A 19,014-nucleotide genomic window follows, 5' to 3' on the forward strand; every position below is an offset into this window, starting at 1 on the left:
GTCCAGTCTAAACCTACTCTTCAATAGCTTATAGCCATTGTTCCTTGTTGTTCCAGGGGGTGCCTTGGTAAACACATTGTTGCCCACTTCGTGTTGCTCTCCCTTTATAAATCTGTACGCCACCACAAGGTCCCCTCTCAACCTTCTCTTGGAGAGGCTGATCAGAGTCTTACATGGCAAGCCATATGAGGAAAGGCTGAGGGATCTGGGATTCTTCAGCCTGAATAAAAGAAGGCTGAGAGAGGATATGATAGCAGCTTACCACTATACTAGGGGATTACATCAACGGCTCAGTGAGCAACTATTCACCAGGGCACCCGAGGCGAAAACCAGGAGTAATGGCCACAAACTCCTGGCAGATCAATTCAGGCTCAACGTTAGGAAAAACTTCTTCATAGTCAGGGTGTCCAGACTGTGGAATAAGTTCCCTCCAGAGTGGTACAATCACCTACCCTGGAAATCATCAAGAGGAGACTAGACAGTCACCTTGCTGGAGTCACTTGACTCCCAGTTATCTTTCCAGCTTGGTGCAGGGGGTTGGACCTGATGATCTTCCAAGATCCCTTCTGGCCTTACAATCTATGAATCTATGAATCACTTTATACATTCAATTTCGTCTGCCATTTAGTTGCCCATTTGCTCAATAGTGCAAGATTCTTCTCTAATTTTTCACGATTCACCTTGGTCTTTACCACTTTGAATAATCTTGTCATCTGCAAATTTGACCACTTCCAGGAGCAAACAGTTGTGCAGAGCTCTGGGCAAACATGGCTGCATGCTGATGCATGCCCCCAGCTTTGTGCTGCTGGCTAGCCAGAGCTTCATACTGCTGCACGCCCCTGGCACTTCACAGACATGTCCTCAGCTCTGTACTGCAGAAATGTAGCTCCATGCAGCCACATGCCCTCAGACTCATGCTGCCAGCCAAACAAGAAGCCTCTGAAGTTTGGATCTAGCCTGAGGTCTGGGTTGGGTTTGACACCCCGATGTAGTCCTCATGGTAGGACACAAAGAAAGAACAGTCCCTTTATACAGCCGGCATTCCCTAAATGTTTTGAAACTGAATGTTGGACACTAACATGAACTTGGATTGCAATGGAGAGGTTTACAAAGAGCATAGTTTACAAACTGCAAAAGAAATGTGGTCCTGTTCCCATACCACTAGTCCAAATGTTGAACCAGAGGAAGCTAACTAATGACCTTAACTTTCATCTACCAATAAACAACTTTCCTCTAGTTTATGAATACATGGGTCACAGTGGTTAGGTCTAGAAAAGGTTATCGCCATCTGCCCAGCTGGAAATGGAAATAAGCCTGTAACAATATATCTGTCATAAATCTTCATAAAGTAACGCTGATCTTAAATTAGTCACTGAAGCAGATGTAAACTGTTTGAATGTTATGTAACCACTTTTTAGCTTTCTCAAGTCACCACATTTCAGTCAAACAAGTGTCCTTTTGCTTCTTCTATGATTTTATCTTTCAGAGAGCTTTTCCTTATGACCTACCTTTCATTAAAGTAAATATCATATCATGTCAGAAAAAATCTGAATAGTATTACAATAACGTGATTGTTTAAAAGATGCACTATAAATTACAGCAGAATATAATTCAGTTTCCACACAGAGTCCCTAATACTGTAATTTTAGCATACACTGGTGGTGGATTATAAATCAAAAGACGCAGCCTCTCAAACCAAGCATATGCTACCTCTGATCTGTTGCATTAAGTCACACAATATTCTTCAGTTTAACATGTTGCCTAACAACTAACACACCTGGGTAATAATGTTTCTAGGCAACGGCTATATAATCACAACAAAGATAAAAAGATGGAATTTTCAGTGCAGTGTTTTAATGAAAGCGTTCTGAGAGGAAGAGGAAAGTTGGGAATATAAAGCATTCAGACCACAGTATTCCAGGTATTAATGGAATTTAATTTTGAAAAATGAAAATCCTTTGCAGAAATTCAAGAGAGAAAATAAAAGCAATGAGACCATTATTAATAAAAACATTTAATAAATAGTCTGTTTCCATTAAAATCTACTTAGAATAAATGTGGAGCATAGACTCTATGGCACTGTCAATCCCATAATGACTTAGCATTCCTGCACACACTGTGACAAGACAGGAGGTGGGAAGCCCAGTGACACCACAGCATCTTCTCACAGACAGTCCTGGCCTCCACTGGGTTTCTTACATTCATGAACATCCAAGGTCATACAAAGTTTAGGGGGTCAGACTCCTTTCCCACCCATCCCCTCTGACAGAACAATCTGGAGGAAACTCAATGGAAACTTAGGGTATATCTACACAAGGTAAGGCAGAGATGTACAAAGATGGCACAGCTCATAGTGGCAAAGATTTGCTCAAGGTCAGACCGATCACTGTATTTTGAGGTCAGGAAGGATTTTTAGTCCATGGTCAGATTGGTACAGACTGTGGAGGGTTTTGCTTTCCTCTACAGGCCCTTTTCTGGGGATCTCTCAAGGGTATTTTAACAAACTTTGCAGCAGCAGGATGTTAGCTACTGGGGCCTCTCTGCTTTATCTGTGGCAGATTATGGTGTTATATCTTGTGTTGTGCCTGGGTTGACTGTAGTTTTACTAGGAAGTTAGACTATGGATTTGTATAAGATGGTTTGGATAGGGATGATCCTGCCTCTGGCAGGGGGTTGGACTAAGTGAACTCTGGAGGTCCCTTCCAGCCCTACTTTTCTATGATTCTATAAAGATACTGAAGCTGGCTCTGCACGCACTGGGCATGCCTACATGTATATTAATGTACTTTTGTTAAAAAGCATTAATTCTAGTACCTCTGGGAGCTTTTACAAGTGCTCCTGGGTTGACTGAGAGCTGCTCTAATTAAAGCACCACACAATTTAGGCTAGATATCAGGAGGTGCTACTTCATGGTCAGGGCGGCTAGGATCTGGAACCAACTTCCAAGTGAAGTGGTGCTGGCTCCTACCCTGGGGGGTCTTTAAGAGGAGATTAGATGAACACCTTGCTGGGGTCGTTTGACCCCAGTAATCGTTCCTGTCATGGCAGGGGGTCAGACTAGATGATCTACTCAGGTCCCTTCCGACCCTAGAAACTATGAAACTATCTAGTGTATCAGCATCTCTGCACTTTAAACTGGGGGCAGGGGTGCTTGAACTGAAGCTTGTTTTACAAGCTTTACTTAAAGCACCCCCCCCACCACCATTTTGAAGCACATAGACACTGATACACAAAATGCAGGAGGCTGCTGGAGTGCAGTAATTCCCATACTCCAACAGACGTAATTAATCAAGTCTGCTCCAACACACTGTAATTACAGCTCATTGGAGTAGGCTCTGCACTCGTGTACAGGCACTCTATATTGTGAGGTACCAGGAAAATGCACATTAGCCTGTCTTAATGCTAGAGGTGTACCAATACAACGGTCTGATATTGGATTGGTAGAGAATATAAAGAAAACCGGCTCTCTTGGATATCAGCCCAATGGGGCCAATAATTTGGTCGATAAATACCTGTGCTGCACGCAACTGCAGTGCAGCACTCTGGCAGTGAGGAACACAGCCAGCAACATGGAGAGCTGCCTCCAGCTGGTAAGTCTGGTGTAGTGGAAGGAGAGGGAAGGGGCATGGGGGAGGGAGCAGATAGATGCCCCCCATGGTGAGGGAGGGGCATGCGCTGGCCAGGTGGGGCAGGGAGGAGGAGCCACGGCTCATAGGTACGAGGGGGACGCGGCTCTTGCTGTTGCTCACACCCCAGGAGGGCATGTACCCCAGATCTGGGCAGGGTGGGCCAGGCTGCAGCCAGGGCTGGGCTCAAAGCAGGCGATGGCAGTGCTGGGACCATGCTGTATCCACCCCAAATTTCGCTGCCACTGCACTCCCAGCGCCGTGCTACCAGCTGCCCGGCACAGCACTGGCTCTTCCTGGTGGGTGGGGTGTTGAGACAGGGCTGTGCCAGGTGGCTTGTTGCAGTGGCACTGGGAGCGGAGTGGAAATGAAATTTGGGGTGGATGCAGCATCCTCCCAGCACCATTGGCACCTGCTCCGAGTCCAGCCCCTGCTGAGAAGAGCCCCGTGCAGCCTCAGCTGCAGCCTGCCCACTCCACCCCATGCAGATCCAGAGGGCACACCCCCCCATGCCCTCCTGGAGTGCAAGCAGCAGCCAGAGCCACCTCCCCCTCCATAAGCCACAGCTCTACCCCCACACCCTGCCTGTATAGCGCCTGCCCCTACCCCTTCCTTCATCATGGGAGGCACCAATCTGCCCCCCTAGTGCCCCTTCCACTGAACTTATCAGCTGGAGGCAGCTGTATTGGAAATCGGATGGGTATTGGCCATTAAATCTCTATCCGTGCACCCCTCCTTAAATATCGGCAGCAGCCCCAAAAATCTCTATCGGTCCATCCCTACTTGATGCACATTAACTAAAGAGCATTTGGTGCCTATACACAAACATGGAGGCTGCTCTGATGTGCTGTAATTACAGCACATCAGAGTAGACTCAGTTAATCGAATCTGCTGGAACATGGTAATTACCATGCTCCAGCCAGCCTCCACAACTCGTGTATAAGCATTCCCACTCTTCAAAATGGTGGCGGAGCACTTTATCTGAAGCTTATCAAACGAGCTTTAGATAAAGCACCCCTGGTGCCATTTTGAAGCATGGGGACACTGGTTCAAGAGATGCTCTAAGAACCACTCTAATTAAAGCGCCCCCCCACCACACACACGCATACATAAGCACCCCCGGAGCATGTGTATAGATGCCCATGGTTTTTAAGTGATGCTTAATGCCTACTAGCCTATTTTAATGCACATTAACTAAAAAGCATGGTTTTAGTGATGCTTTAATGTGCAATAAAATAGGCTAATGAACATTAAAGTACACTGCAGACACACCCACTAGTACCCAAACTGCAGCAGAGTTGTGTTCATGTGGTATTGCATCCAAACTAATTGGCTCTGCTCCTCAGAGGGCATCTCTGCACCAGATCTTTCATGGACTGCTTCTCTAATCAAAAGCAGAGGAACCATTGCCAAGTCCTCTGACAGATATTCAGTTTAAAGAACAATGGTATCTAAGCCACAATCCCAACAATTGTGCCTTCTGCCATGCCACATGTGCATGGCACGACACACAATTTTGAGACCAGGATTTAGATCTCTGTTGTACCATACTTACTGCCGCAGGGGGAGCCTGGAATACTATCATGATCCCAGGCTTCCACTGCACTAGCAAGTTGAAATCCAGGGGCCAACAATCAGCTGATCAACGTTGCCCACGTTACTATTTGTGGAGAGATTAACCTGTTAGTCGCATCTTAACCATAATGTGTTTCAGGGGCCTGAGAGGCAGGGATAATTAGCCTCACAAAAACAGCTACTCTCATAGCAATTTACTTGTGAACAAATTCACTGGTGTGTGAGAACAACTGCAAAGCTAACTCTAAATCAAACCAGTGGAGCTGATTCATGGTGGCATTTACTCCATAATCACTAAAAGAGAGATGTATTCAGTCCAATATCTGCAAGTATGAATGACTAAAATAAGTCAGCCTCATCCACTAAATAGGAGTGGTCTGACTTTAGGTGTTTTGCATAATTATTAATGTGTCTTTTTCATATCTAATTTGTATTATTTTGATGCCCTGCATGTATATGTATAAATCTACTTGAGACAAGAGAAATGCATCCCAAGAAGTCAAGATATAAATCTAGACATGAGCAGAGCTTTGCTGAGAATAACATCTAAAGAAATGAGAGAATACCATTAAAACTGAGAAGCTTTTAAAAATGTAAAAACAAAAAAAATCTAATATCAAAAAGGTAACAGAATATAAGGTTTTGTTAGATAGTCTGACCTATTAGTAGTCACAATAAGGATTTTTCTTGAGTTTCATAAGAGATTGTTACAATGTACTTACTGGAAGACTCAAGAATTCATTGAAGTAGTCCACAAGCATATCATCTGTCATTAAATAATCTTCCTGTGGGAACATAAAAAACACAAGGTAATGTTAACAGTAACCTATGTTAACATCTATTTGTTATTGTCCTAGACAATAAATTGCATCAGAATATGTAATGAAAACTTCTGGGGGAAAAACAGCGCTTTATCTACATTATTTTTTTAATTCACTGTATATCAGTGATGTGCTCAGCACTGCACAAAATGCATATTAATATAAGTCCTCTGTCAAGGAACTTGCAGATAAAAAACTAGAAAAACTAAAGGTTTATAAATGCTTAAAATATGCATATTTTTCCTGGGGAAAAAACATCTGCAAGTAGTCTCCATATTTTTCAATTTGGTTACATGGTCTCTACCATCTGTACCAGGGAGAGAAGGAATGTTCAAGCTCTGTGGAGCCTGCTTCACTCCCACACCACGATCAATGGTGGGGTAGCTGGCACGGAAAAATAAAAGGGAGTTGGCCAGTTCACAATTTGTCCCACAATATCAAATAATAGTATGTAAGATTTTGTGACTGCCCAGACTGGGAGTTTTTCCACTGACTTCATTGGGAGTAGGACTGAGCCCTGTGTTTGCGGTTAATATATTTACTTTATTATTTCTAATACAAAGGGCACCAGTGAAATACAATTCAGATTTTGTTATTTTCTTCTCATGCTTGCCAGATCACTAAGTACAGAGCCCAGTTTTGCTTCCATTGAAGTCAATGGCAAAATTCCTATTCATTTCAGAGGGAGCAGAGTATACTCTGTTGGCTTTTTCAGTACTATGAACTTTATCAGAAAGAATCCCATCTAATTTATAAGATCAGTTTCTTAAACATATTGTTATTTCTGGCCTTAAAAGCTGTTAACGTGGGTCAAAGTAAAAAATCGACTACTTGCAATTGCTATGGTTCTTACAAGGGAAAATTTTGCCTGCTATTCCATGACAATGAAATCTGGGCAAATGGGGAGTGGCATTTGGTGCAAGGTATACAGAATAAGAACATTGCCTCAACTAAGACACCAGGTCACACTCAGCTCTGCACTGGCTTCTTGTGCACCCTCAATCAAGGCTAGAAAGAACATGAGTGGGTACAACCCAAAGAATTTAGGATAATCCTAAATGGAAGAATTGGGATCAGAAAGCCTGAACTCAAGCACTTGAGAGTGAAATCAGTAGATGACTTCACTTTTTATCAAGCCCTGAAGCTCCCAGTTCAGCAATGCATTAGTGCACGTGCTTGATGTGAAAACTTTTTGTCAGAAACAGGATGGTGCCACATTTCAAATGTGTGCAGTTGAATAGATTTGATGGTGACTGGATAAATATGACACTATTAACAGTAATATTCACTTCACTTTAATATTCATTTCACTACTCCAAGTGAACTATTTGAAACAAACTATTAATTACTAAATTAGAAACCCTATAAATATGCAGGTACATGTGTTTTTGTTTGCCAAGTACATGTTCTCTATAGTCCCATATAACAGCAAGAAATACAAACGAACTCATTCATTAATCAATAAACATTTTACTACACTATTAACACCACTTTTGCCACTTACTGAATGTATTTGGGTGATTTTTAAATAATAGGAGAACACAATACAAATTTTCCATTAAATTTCATAGATTCATAGATGTTAGGGTCAGAAGGGACCACAATTGATCATCGAGTCTGACTGCCTGCATAGGCAGGAAAAAGTGCTGGGTTCAGATGACCCCAGCCAGATGCCTATCTAACCTCCTCTTGAAGACCCCCAGGGTAGGGAAGAGCACTACCTCCCTTGGGAGTCCATTCCAGATTTTGGCCACTCTAACTGTGAAGAAGTTCTTCCTAATGTCCAGTCTAAACCTGCTCTCTGATAGTTTATGGGCATTATTTCTTGTGACTCCCAGGGGCGCCTTGGTGAGCAGAGCCTCACCAATTCCCTTCTGCACCCCCATGATGAATTTACAGGCAGCCACAAGGTCGCCTCTCAACCTTCTCTTGTGGAGGCTAAAGAGGTGCAGGTGCCCTAGTCTCTCCTCATAGGGCTTGATCTCCAAGCCCTTAACCATACAAGTGGCCATTCTCTGGACCCGCTCCAGGTTATCCACATCCTTCTTGAAGTGAGGTGCCCAAAACTGCACGCAGTATTCCAACTGCAGTCTGACCAGCACCCGACAGAGGGGAAGTATCACCTCCTTGGATCTATTTGTCATGTATCTGCTGATGCATGATAAAGTACAGTTAGCTTTGCTGATGACTTCATCACACTGACAACTCATGTTCATCTTGGATTCCACTAGGACTCCGAGATCCCTTTCTGCTTCCGTGCTACCGAGCAGGTCATTTCCTAGGCAGTAGGTGTGCCGGACATTTTTCCTCCCTGGGTACAGCACTTTGCATTTCTCCTTGTTAAACTGAATTCTATTGTTTTCTGCCCATTTGTCCAACCTGTCCGGGTCTGCCTGTAGTTGTTCCCTGCCCTCCGGTGTGTCCACTTCTCCCCACAGTTTTGTATCATCTGCAAACCTGGACAGAGTACACTTCACTCCCTCATCCAAGTCACTGATGAAGACACTGAAGAGTATCGGTTCAAGGACCCTACTGCCCACATCCTTCCAGGTTGATACCGACCCATCCACCACCACTCCCTGGGTATAACCCTCTAGCCAATTTCTCCACCCACCGGACTGTGCAGTCATCCAAGTCACAGCCCCTTAACTTGTTCACCAGTATGGGGTGGGATGCCGTATCGAAGGCCTTCCTGAAATCTAAGTAAACAATATCTACCCCTACTCCTGCGTCCAGGTGTTTTGTAACCTGGTCATAAAAAGAAACTAGATTAGTCAGGCATGATCTACCTGCTATGAACCCGTGCTGGTTTCCCCTAAGCATAATTTTTTCTGCTGGGCTCTCACATATATGAATCTTATTAATCTTTTCAAAGACTTTGCCAAGGATGGAGGTGAGACTGACTGGCCTATAGTTGCCTGGATCCTCCTTCTTCCCCTTCTTGAAAATAGCGACCACACTGGCCCTTTTCCAGTCCTCGTTTAGCCATCAATCTTACTTGTATTTTTTTTAACGTTTACACATTTAATATTTACCCATTATAGTTTATGAAGTTTTATTTATATAACAGTTTAATTTTTTGTGGCAATAGCAATTTTGAATCCTTCTCCTGGTATGCTCTCTGGTGAGCATTCCATGTTATTACTATCGAAAGGAATCTCATGATTTCAATAGGCAGTCAGGACACATTACCAATGGGCCTGAATATACAATATTTATGCAACCAAAACTCTCACTGGTGTAATGGGGAGGTTTGCCTGCATATAGTACAGGTATCAAGGGTCCTATTCCTGTCAGTCTTAAAGCAGTGAAGAGGATATTGAAATCATTTTGTCAGTGGTACACTGTAAAATTCCTGTTTAGATTTTGTATGGAAACATATCTGATGACACTCTATCTGTTATATATAATAGCCTTTCCATGTCACTGCAGTGAGAGTGCTAGTACAGATATACAGAGATGTTATAAGATACCCAAGGAGGGTCTGAACACAGATAGAATTGGTAAGGCTTTAGGGAACAGCAGATCAAATGCAGCTTCTATTGAAAATGAAAAACACCCACAAATAAAAAAAAGTCAAGTGCTCAATTTAAATGTGGAAGCCTTAAAGTGGATAAATAAACCCTGGTCCTGTGAACCACACATGAACCCAAATGAAGCTCCCCTTTTATCAAAAGGAACTATCCACATGGAGTGGTTTAGGTTAAGATGTTATAAATATGTCCTGATATACTTTTAGTTTACTTTTAACAGAGATTGACTTCAATTCTGTCATTTATTGATACTAGATTAATACCTAAAGGTCTCAATAAGAGATAGAGGTAAATATGTTTTAAAATATACATGTTGCATTGGGGGGTCATAAAGGGAAAACAAAACCTATGTTGAAATGTTTAAATTATCATACGGTAAGAGACAAAAAAGCAGACACACAAGCCCATAAAATGCGGGGAGAAATATGAAGGAAATCCTATTAACTAATTACTTTTCTGCTGTTGCAATGATAGGGCATTGGCAGTACGTTCCTCTCCTCTCCCTTTTCCTTTGGCATGAGTGTTCTTGGTATTTCAGAGATCCTGTCCCATAGCAGGGGTTGAGAGTTTGAAGTGATTCTGGAGGTTCCTTTGGTTCACAACCGCCTGCGAACTTAGTCCTCTATATTCACAAGCAGTTGTGAACATAGTCCTCCACACCTGACTGCCCTTTCCAGTCCTATCCTCCTATATTCTTATTATACCAGAGTTGGTAGCAGAGGACAGTAAAGATGAAGTAGAAGTAAGCTCTGCAGAACCCATCCCCAACAAATCATAGCTTCCAGTTAAGTTCACCAGAGCACCCCAAGGGATGACACAGTCCAATAGTCACAAACTCCTCCAAGACCGTTTTAGGTTGGACATAAGGAAAAACTTCTTTACTGTCAGAGCCCCCAAGACCTGGAATAAACTCCCTCCAGAGGTGGTACAGGCACCTACTCTGGATTCTTTTAAGAAATGTTTGGACATTATCTTTCTGGGATCCTTTGACCCCCCCGCTGACTTACTGCCCTGGGGCAGGGGGCTGGAATCGATGATCTTCCGAGGTCCCTTCCAGCCCTAACATCTATGAAATCTATGACATATTTCCTTTCTTCCTCCAGGCCATTGTGCATCTTTATCTTGCTTTCTTGCTTTCATGTTTTATTTCACCCATAGGTGGCTGGTAGGGGGTGCACGTGCCCCTCCTGATGGCCAATACTGATGCTGTCAATAGGACTGGTAGCCCCCCCACCAGGTTCAGGAGGCACCAGTCACTCATGTTTTCACCTTTTCTAAAGCCACAACGTTGTCTTCTTGTCCAAGCAAAACATGCAAGCAAAAACAAAAGACATATCACCAAAAAACCAAAAAAACCTATGTTTCTTTCTTCTTTTTAAAGAAATAATATCAGAAGGAGCAATCCTCCTGCTGGGAGTAACATGTCAATGCCCACTTTTGTGCTGGAGAAATAATAATAATAATAATAAAACTACACACACTAGTTTAGTACCACTTGTTATTTTTTGTACAGTACCACAAGAATAAAAATTACTAGCTCATTAAAAATACTTACAAAAACATCTTCCGTTATATCTGGAGGTTCTGAAACATAAATACAAAATACTGTATGTTATTCATCTGATATATTTTCAGTGCAGGTTTGCTGGAATCTCTTTGACAGGGCACACAAGATCAACAAGTGTTGTGCAGAAAATAAGCAAGCAATGGGCCTCAATACACTTCCTGAGGTTTCCAAATTAACATGATCTGAGGAAAGCGAATAAAGTTTAAAGAAACATGGGGTGGCTAATCCCAAGCAGGTAAAGATCATGAGGTTCCCCTGCTCCGCCCCACCAATATTATGAGATTGATTTCTGGGCGGCTGGTGTTTAAGCTACTCTTGGTTCACATTCCCCACTGCCCCTTGCAATCCTGAGGACTAGGAATGTGCTTTTTAAATTAAATCCCAGATTCTACCATGATCCCAGGGCTGCCGGGTATTAGGTTTTAAGAATAAACAGCAACGCCTGAGGGGCTGATGATAAAATGGTGAGAAGTGGCAACGCTAGAAGCGAAGCCGGCTTGCCTCAAGCCTGGCCCGCGGGAAGGCCCGCGCTTTTCGGGCCGAAGGCGGCACCGGGCGAGTTTCCCGGGTCCCTCCTCCGGGCACAGCCCCGAGGGGCGCTCGCCGGCGGGGCTTACGTACCTGTGGTCAGCCGCTTCTGGCGCATGGCTCGGAGCGCTGCCCGGGGGAGGCCTTCCGGCAGCCCGGGGACAGGTGCGGGGCGGGCCGGGCCGGACCGGGGTTGCTATGGAGCCGCAGACAATGCGTGGGGGTGACAGCGTTTCTCCGAGCCACGAGAAAAACAGTTTGCCTTCCTCCCCGCAGCGCCCGGGCCCGTCCGGATGGGGCCGGGCGGAGGCAACGGGGCCTCGCGGCGCTGCCGGGCCGCCATGTGGCAGCACCGGGGCAGCCCCTTGCCCCGCAAGGCCCAGCGGTGGAGGGCAAGGGCAGGCTGGTGGTGCCAGGGGCTTTCCGCGGCCTGGTGCAGTACCTCCATTGTGATGCATTTAGCACCGCTGGCCTTGGGCACCCGCCCGCTGCTGCTCCGTCAGCCCGGAGGCCTCGGGAGCGCGAGCCAGGGCAGTGCGAAAGGGCTCATCCTCGTGCCGGACTCCCTTGCCCGCAGTGGCCTGGGCCGGGCTGCTGCTTGTATCCACCAAAGCGACTTTTCATCCATCTTTATATTTAAAACGATGTTTGCGAAAGAGTATCTTCTTCAGCAGGGATGTTGAAAATGTTGGCTAGCCCCCTCCCGCGGTAACTCAGCGGGGTTGAGGCACCGCGCTCCGCTAAGCCAGTGTTTCTCAACCAGTGGGACGCACCTGGCTGAGAAACCGGTGGCAGGACACGAAGGCGTCAATCCAGGCGTCCCATGCAGTGGGAGGCAGAGGTGGCATAGGTGGGACTTCAACTTGTTTCCCGACTGAAAAAAAACAAAGTTTGCACTTCAAAGAGATGAATCTGGAACTGTGGGGTTTTGTTTTTATCATGGTGGAACCAGGGTTTTTTGCCAAAAAGGTTGGTGGGACGTAAGGTGCGAAAGGCTGAGTGAGAACCGCCGCACTAGGCTACTTGGATAATCCCACTTCTTCAGTTCAGAGACCCTTTTCATAATTACATTTTATTCCGTTTGTGGTAATAAATCAGTCTTGACTTTTGTGTAACGTTAATTTTCTGAGATTTCTTCGTCAGAATGTTTTTTCTCCCCAAGTATAAATTGTGCTTAATCAAATATCCCTATTTGTTAAAATGAAGTTCCTTCCCAGAGTAAGTAATGTGCTGAGAACTAGCCAGATTAGAGCAGAGGGACTTGTCTTTAGTCCGGAGTGAGGCTATTGCTGGAATCTGAACTGTGATAAGGGATTATAAATTAGATGTGTTTAGCACTGAAAGGAAAATGTTACAACTTTCCAAAGTTAAGCAGGAAATTAGAGCCAGGAATCAACATTCTAATGTATCTAATTGTCTAAATGAAAAATTGTTAGCTGTAAATGGGGTTGATATGAAAGCACAATCTTTTCCTTAAAACAAAGCCTAGACCTTGGAGCAATACCTCTCAACCATGTTAAGCTTAAGGCACTCATCAGGAAATGTTAGCTCTTAGTTTTCACTCATTTTTTGACTAGAGAAAAATAATAAAATGATCATTTTGTTGTATAGAACATAGCAAGACCACAAACAGGACAAAAGGTTTTCAATCCTATGGATTCCTTTTTGAAATTTCTTGGTTTACCTTATGAATCACATTTGCACACTTAACAGTGGTACCCTATGGCACCCTCGAAAGGACCTCAAGGCATCCTGCTTAGCATATTAAAGCAAAGGTTATCAACTGGGGGTATGCATACCCCTAGGGGCACTTAGAAAGGTCTTCGGGATACACACAGGTGGGCAGACAGGGACAGAGCGCACCCTGGAGGGCAGCAGCGGCATCTCCCCAGGCACTTTTGCCTCTTACCTGGGGGAGGGGTGTACCGGGCCCCGCTGGCCCCGCACAGTGCCTCCCTGCCCCCCACCCCAGATTGCTTTCCGGATTGGCCACTGGGCTGCTGCAAGGGTCTCAATGGCAGGGAAGGCAAGTGTGTTTTTATGCCCACTCCCGGGGGGGAGATGGGGGAGAGTGAAAGCAGCAGCACCGCTCTGCAGGCCATACAGTGGCTGCCCAGTCCAACACGGGGGGAGTTGCACGCAGTGGGCACCACCACCCTGCTTTCCCACAGCTGGTTGCACATGCGGCTCTGTAGGCTGCTGATGAGCAGTGCATGACTGGCCAAGCATGAGGCCCATCAGCAGCCCAAGGAGCCGCACCTGCAACCAGCCATGGGAAAGCGGGGTGTGGCAGCGCAGGGCCGTGGGTGGCAGCAGTGGCAACACAGGGCAGTGAGTGGTGGCAGTGGCTGCCATGTGTGACCAACACCCCCGGCTGCCACCACCAGAAAGGGTACGCTTGCTAAAAAAGGTTGAAAACCCCTGCATTAGAGGATCATACACAGCTGAGAAGTGCAGAGGGGGTGCAGACAAAGTTAAAGCCAGGTATTTCTGATACATTTGAAAAGTGTATTATGCAATACAACCATACTGATCCTCCCAAATACAGTGCATTATTAATAATTATATAAATATACTCAGTGTTTTAGATGATGGAAAATTAGTTAATTACTCCTAAATTAAGTTTTCTATAGGTAGTTTCTGTGTAATGAGAGAATGGGCTAAAACTAATAATTTATGTCTAGAGGTATTATTTACTAGTACTATGCAATTTCATATGCTTTACTGTAATTATAAAATGAATTCTTTAAACATTTTCAGTATCTAAAAATATAGGTAATTGGAAAAAGAAAAACAAGTGCAACAATTAGTAAAATTTAAATGCAATTTTTTTTAACAGGAAGAATTACCTTTCATACATTACTAAAATGAATAAATTCAAGCTGCTGCATTTTTTTAAATGAATTGTAAACTAATAATTAGAATTGTATTCCAAACCCTCTTTCCCAGTCTCTGGAGTTCTCATGGCTTTCCTTTATCAAGTGTAAGTATAGATAGCCTAGTTTATTTCTAATATCTCCTTAACCACAGCTAATTATTTGTAAGTTTTAATAAATAATAACAAGCAGAGAACTAATCCACTCTTTTAAAAATCAACACTGAAGTTTACACATCTAACCAGATGAGAGTGAAGTATTTCTAACACCTGCCGCTGTACTGATTACATTTTCATCATTCCATTCAGATCAGATCTGCCTGTTGAAATCAGTCAAGGGGAGAGAATGCTCAGTGGATGAAATTTACCCTGCTATAGAGAGGTTTCTTAAAGTTCCCAACACACAAGTCCCACAATGGGACTAGGAAATGGAGCTGGACTCAATGCACTTTGGGTGGATTATTAGAAATAATACACATTTTTAAATTTTACTAATGTTCCAATACCTTGTTGTGTTAGTCAAAAATGTCTATGAGGCAACCTAATCCTTTTCCTGAAGATTTTTCATTCTGGAACTTAGCATCAATTGCCTGGTTTGTTCATTACTCATCTCATCTTCAGTATCTGTGGCTTAATTTCCAATTACTCCTCCAACGCATAACAGTCAAGTCTTAAATAAATTGCTTTTTGTTCAGGAACTCTCTTTAAAAGGTCTCTGCTGCTCATTTGGTATTTATTACTTTATTGCACTGATATTGGTGTTTATTACCTTATGGAAAATAATGTGGTCATTCACTTATTGTAATGGTGGGCTTCCAATGCCGCATGAACCACCCCTGCTACCTTCCCACCACCTGGGACTGCCTGGGATGGGCTGGCTGCTCCGGGAAGGTGGCAGGAGGGCAGCTGGGTGTGCTGGCAGCCAGAGAAGGCAACAGAGATGGTGCACAGGGGACTGAAAGCCCACCAAACCTGAGCTTTCCTGAGCACACCCAAGCTTCCAGCAACCATGCATCATCCCTACTGCCTTCTCCTGATAGGGCCCTTGTATATGTAAGGAATATCACTGTAATTTGTTACATAGCAAACTAAAATACATGCGATGTGTTTTAGTTTGCTATGTAAAAAAGTTGTTTAAATCGAAATATGCCACCAAACATGTACACTTATAAAATTTGATCATAACAGCCCACCGAACATGTACACTTATACAGGCGATCCTTGACTTACATTCCGAGTTACAACATTTTGCACATACAATGTTTATAAATTGACACCCTGTTTCAACTTTATGACATCAGTTTCGACTTTACAACACTGAATCCGACGCAATGCCACGCCAGCGAACAAGTTTGCTGTGTCGCTCATCTCCCTGGAGAACATCTGTCCAAACTTCCTTGGACACTTTCTTTTAAGAAAGCAGACAAGACTCCAGAAAAAACTGCAGCCAAGACTCCTGAGAAGACTCCAGCCAAGAACCCTTCAAAAAGTCCATCAAAGTCACCTCAGTGAAGTTCTTCCAAATCAATGCGACTGCTATTTACAATATAAGTACATTAATGTATCTATATTACTCATCTATAATTGATCCAGTACAAAATTCTGGGGTATTTTTAGTAAAAATAGGGTGTCGGGCCTTGGTTCAGAGACTAATCCCCCATTTATAACATTGTTTCTTATGAGAAAATTGGTTCTGAGTTACAATGTTTCGACTTAAGATGCGGTTTTCAGGAATCAATTTTGTCATAAGTCGGAGAACTGCCTGTACAATTAAATCATTAAAAAAGGCAATTAAACCACTAAAAGGGGCAATTTCCTCATGTGTACAAGGGCCCTCTTATTCTATGACTATAAATAAGTCACAAGGTCAGATTTTTGACTGAATATGTATTTATATTCCTACGCCTGTGTTTACATATAGACAGCTTTATGTAGCCTTTTAGACAGCAAGAAGTTTTGATTCTGGTAAAGTATTTGGTCAAAGAATAACTAAAAATCCTGTATTACAATAAAAAGTTACTTGCAGGGGTTTTGTGGGTTTCAGCTAATATAACAATAATGTGCCATCCTTTCTTTTCCCTGGGGAAAACACATCAGGTGACAGCTATAAAAAGTAGTTCCTTCCCTTGTTCCCTCTTCTTTTCTCTTTCCATATTTCCACCTTGATTATTGTCATTGTTGGTTGTGGTTCTTACTGTTAAATATTGATTCAGTGCTGTCAAGCCACACACATTAAAAATAGGTTCTAGCCCTGAATAGTATATAGTCTTTTAGACAGGATAAACACAAGGCATCATATAAAACAAGTTCAGAACCTGGAAGGTGATGGAGAGGTTACTGAGAAGGAGATATTTAGGAGGAGAAAATTAGGTTTTAAGTTGGACTTTCGGAGTGGGGATAAGGGGTTGTTTAGCAGTTCTGTTACATACAAAACTAAGGTTCCTGGCAAAGGTTCACTTAATGGTGCAATGGGATCTAATTCCTGATCACAACAGTCATGCCTCCTGCCATATCACATGTGCATGGCAGGACCAGAACCCAGTCACAGTTCTGCAGCAGGGAGCCTGGGACATTGGTTTGTAAGAGCTGGATGAGAAGAGTCAATCAACCCTACTTACCTGACACCTACAAACCTATGGGCTCCCTGCTGGGGCCCAGAATCAGAGATCCTCGTCCCAATCCTGAGGTCTCAGTGGATGTCTAAAAACATGAGTGCAGCTATAGGCACAGACTTTTATCTTTGCCGGGGGCAAGGGGCTAAGATGATGGACATGTGGAAAGTTTTACACATTTCAGGTGACAGCCCTCTTTCCGAAAGGGCCCATACCCCCATGTACTTGGCACCTGTGTGTGAAGCTGGGCTACAGCCCTGCTTTTTAAAGGTCCTGGGTTACTGGGACCCCCCTAGATCAGGAAGCTTCTCCGCAGTTCTAAGGTTCTGTTGCACCAGAACCGTTAAACACTGTGTGCAGAGGCTCTCCAAACTCAGGGTCCCCATGTGCAAGGATGCCTAAAGTGCTTTGCTTTTAAAGTGAAAAGCATTTTAAAGTGTCTTGTTCTGCAACCCCTTGCATAGTCAGCCTGCCTGGTTGTGGAGAACCCCAGAGCTCCCCATGACTGTGCATTTTAAAGTGCCTTACTATCACAGAGCGGTCCCGATAGAAGGGTCTGCTCAGTGCTGCTGTGTGACGTCAGAAGCCAGGGGCTGAGCTCCGGTACAGTGGAGCCTGTCCGAGACCAGGCTCCAAATACACTTACCCACAGGGACATGGCAGACTGAAGGGGAGCAACAAACTCCACCACCGTGGTGTTTCATTAGCTCTTGCATCATCCAGCTGGGCAGGCACCCCACAGATGATGTCAAACAGCTATGATGAGCCAGAAAATATAAAGAGGAGACAGACCCAGCAGGGAGGAATGAGCAAGAGATGGAGAACACCGGTAGGTGCCTGATAGGTCTGTACTTACCCTTAAGAGAGGGCCCTGGGAGGAAGAGCTGGGGCAAATGAGGGGCAGGCAGTCCCTAGCTGAGCTGGAAAATAAGGGGGATACAAAGAAGCCCCAAACTTGAAGGCAGGCAGACTCAGCTCGCCAGGCCAGCCTGTCCTGAAATAAAGGCAGGAGGCATCCTTAGCCCAAGAGATATCGGGTGCCCCTAAGGGGTTGTGCCTAACAAAAAGGGCAACTCAGTTCATCCATAGGGACACATTATTTTGGGACAATTGCCCGTTTTATTTCCTGGGCCAAACACTGGAGAGACATCCTGTCAGAGAAGTTGAGCTGTAGGACCCTGATTTCACTAACCAAGGAGACCACGCATAGCTGCGTTGTTGTCAGGTGATGTGTGGATGGGGTGTAGGTGAGGTGGAGCCCCAGATCACTGGGGCATCATACCCTGAGTAACCTCCTGGGACACCATTGACTCCTCCTTATCTTTATTATAACAACTAAGGCATGGCAGAAAAGTGAGAGGTGTCCCTCCCACGGGGATGTGAAGGTAGACCCTTCATGGAAGTTGATCCTGTGACATACACCCTTCACAGAGGGTTGTCCCGTGACACTTACCCTGCAGCCCTCATAAGGCAGGAAAGGCTTCTGTGCTTGGGGGCTGCCAAGTTCCTAGCAGGATAAAATTCTCAGCCTCCTCCTCTCATCCCCCCCTCCCCCACAACCACCAGGCCATTGCAACCTATCCTCTCAGCAGCCCATTTTCAGCATCAGGAGCAGGGCTGCCCCAATGCTAATCATCCCAATTAACTGATTGTCAGCATTGCCTTTGACATGCTATTCATGGGCAAGCACATTCAAATTATGACACCATACAAATGAGCCACAAAGATGTTCCACATATTTTGTGCAATATCTTTGTGACTGGTATGCCATTTTACAGTGCCATAAATCAGCTTCACATGTAGCACTTCTACTATTTATGGTGTGATAAACACATGAATTGCACCTTAAATGTTATGTATGCCAGACACCTGACAGA

The 19,014-nt window shown here is 44.3% G+C and overlaps 1 protein-coding gene across 5 annotated transcripts in view; it reads right to left on the minus strand.

Annotated features, from left to right (window-relative positions):
- The window catches only part of RGS22 (regulator of G-protein signaling 22), a 94,792-nt gene extending 82,888 nt beyond the window's left edge, over nucleotides 1-11,904 (minus strand). For all 5 annotated transcript variants that reach the window (XM_019551229.1, XM_019551224.1, XM_019551213.1 and 2 more), the window contains exons 1-3: nucleotides 11,744-11,904; nucleotides 11,111-11,139; nucleotides 5,924-5,986 (exon numbers count right to left, since the gene is read on the minus strand). In XM_019551229.1, the coding sequence (XP_019406774.1) occupies nucleotides 5,924-5,986; nucleotides 11,111-11,139; nucleotides 11,744-11,768 (117 nt within the window). In that variant the 5' untranslated portion in view covers nucleotides 11,769-11,904. The remainder of the gene's footprint in view (nucleotides 1-5,923; nucleotides 5,987-11,110; nucleotides 11,140-11,743) is intronic.
- Nucleotides 11,905-19,014: the final 7,110 nt, after the last annotated feature.

This window comes from Crocodylus porosus, unplaced genomic scaffold, assembly GCF_001723895.1.
Source record: "Crocodylus porosus isolate Cpor-Errol unplaced genomic scaffold, CroPor_comp1, whole genome shotgun sequence".
Taxonomy (NCBI): Eukaryota; Metazoa; Chordata; order Crocodylia; family Crocodylidae; genus Crocodylus; species Crocodylus porosus.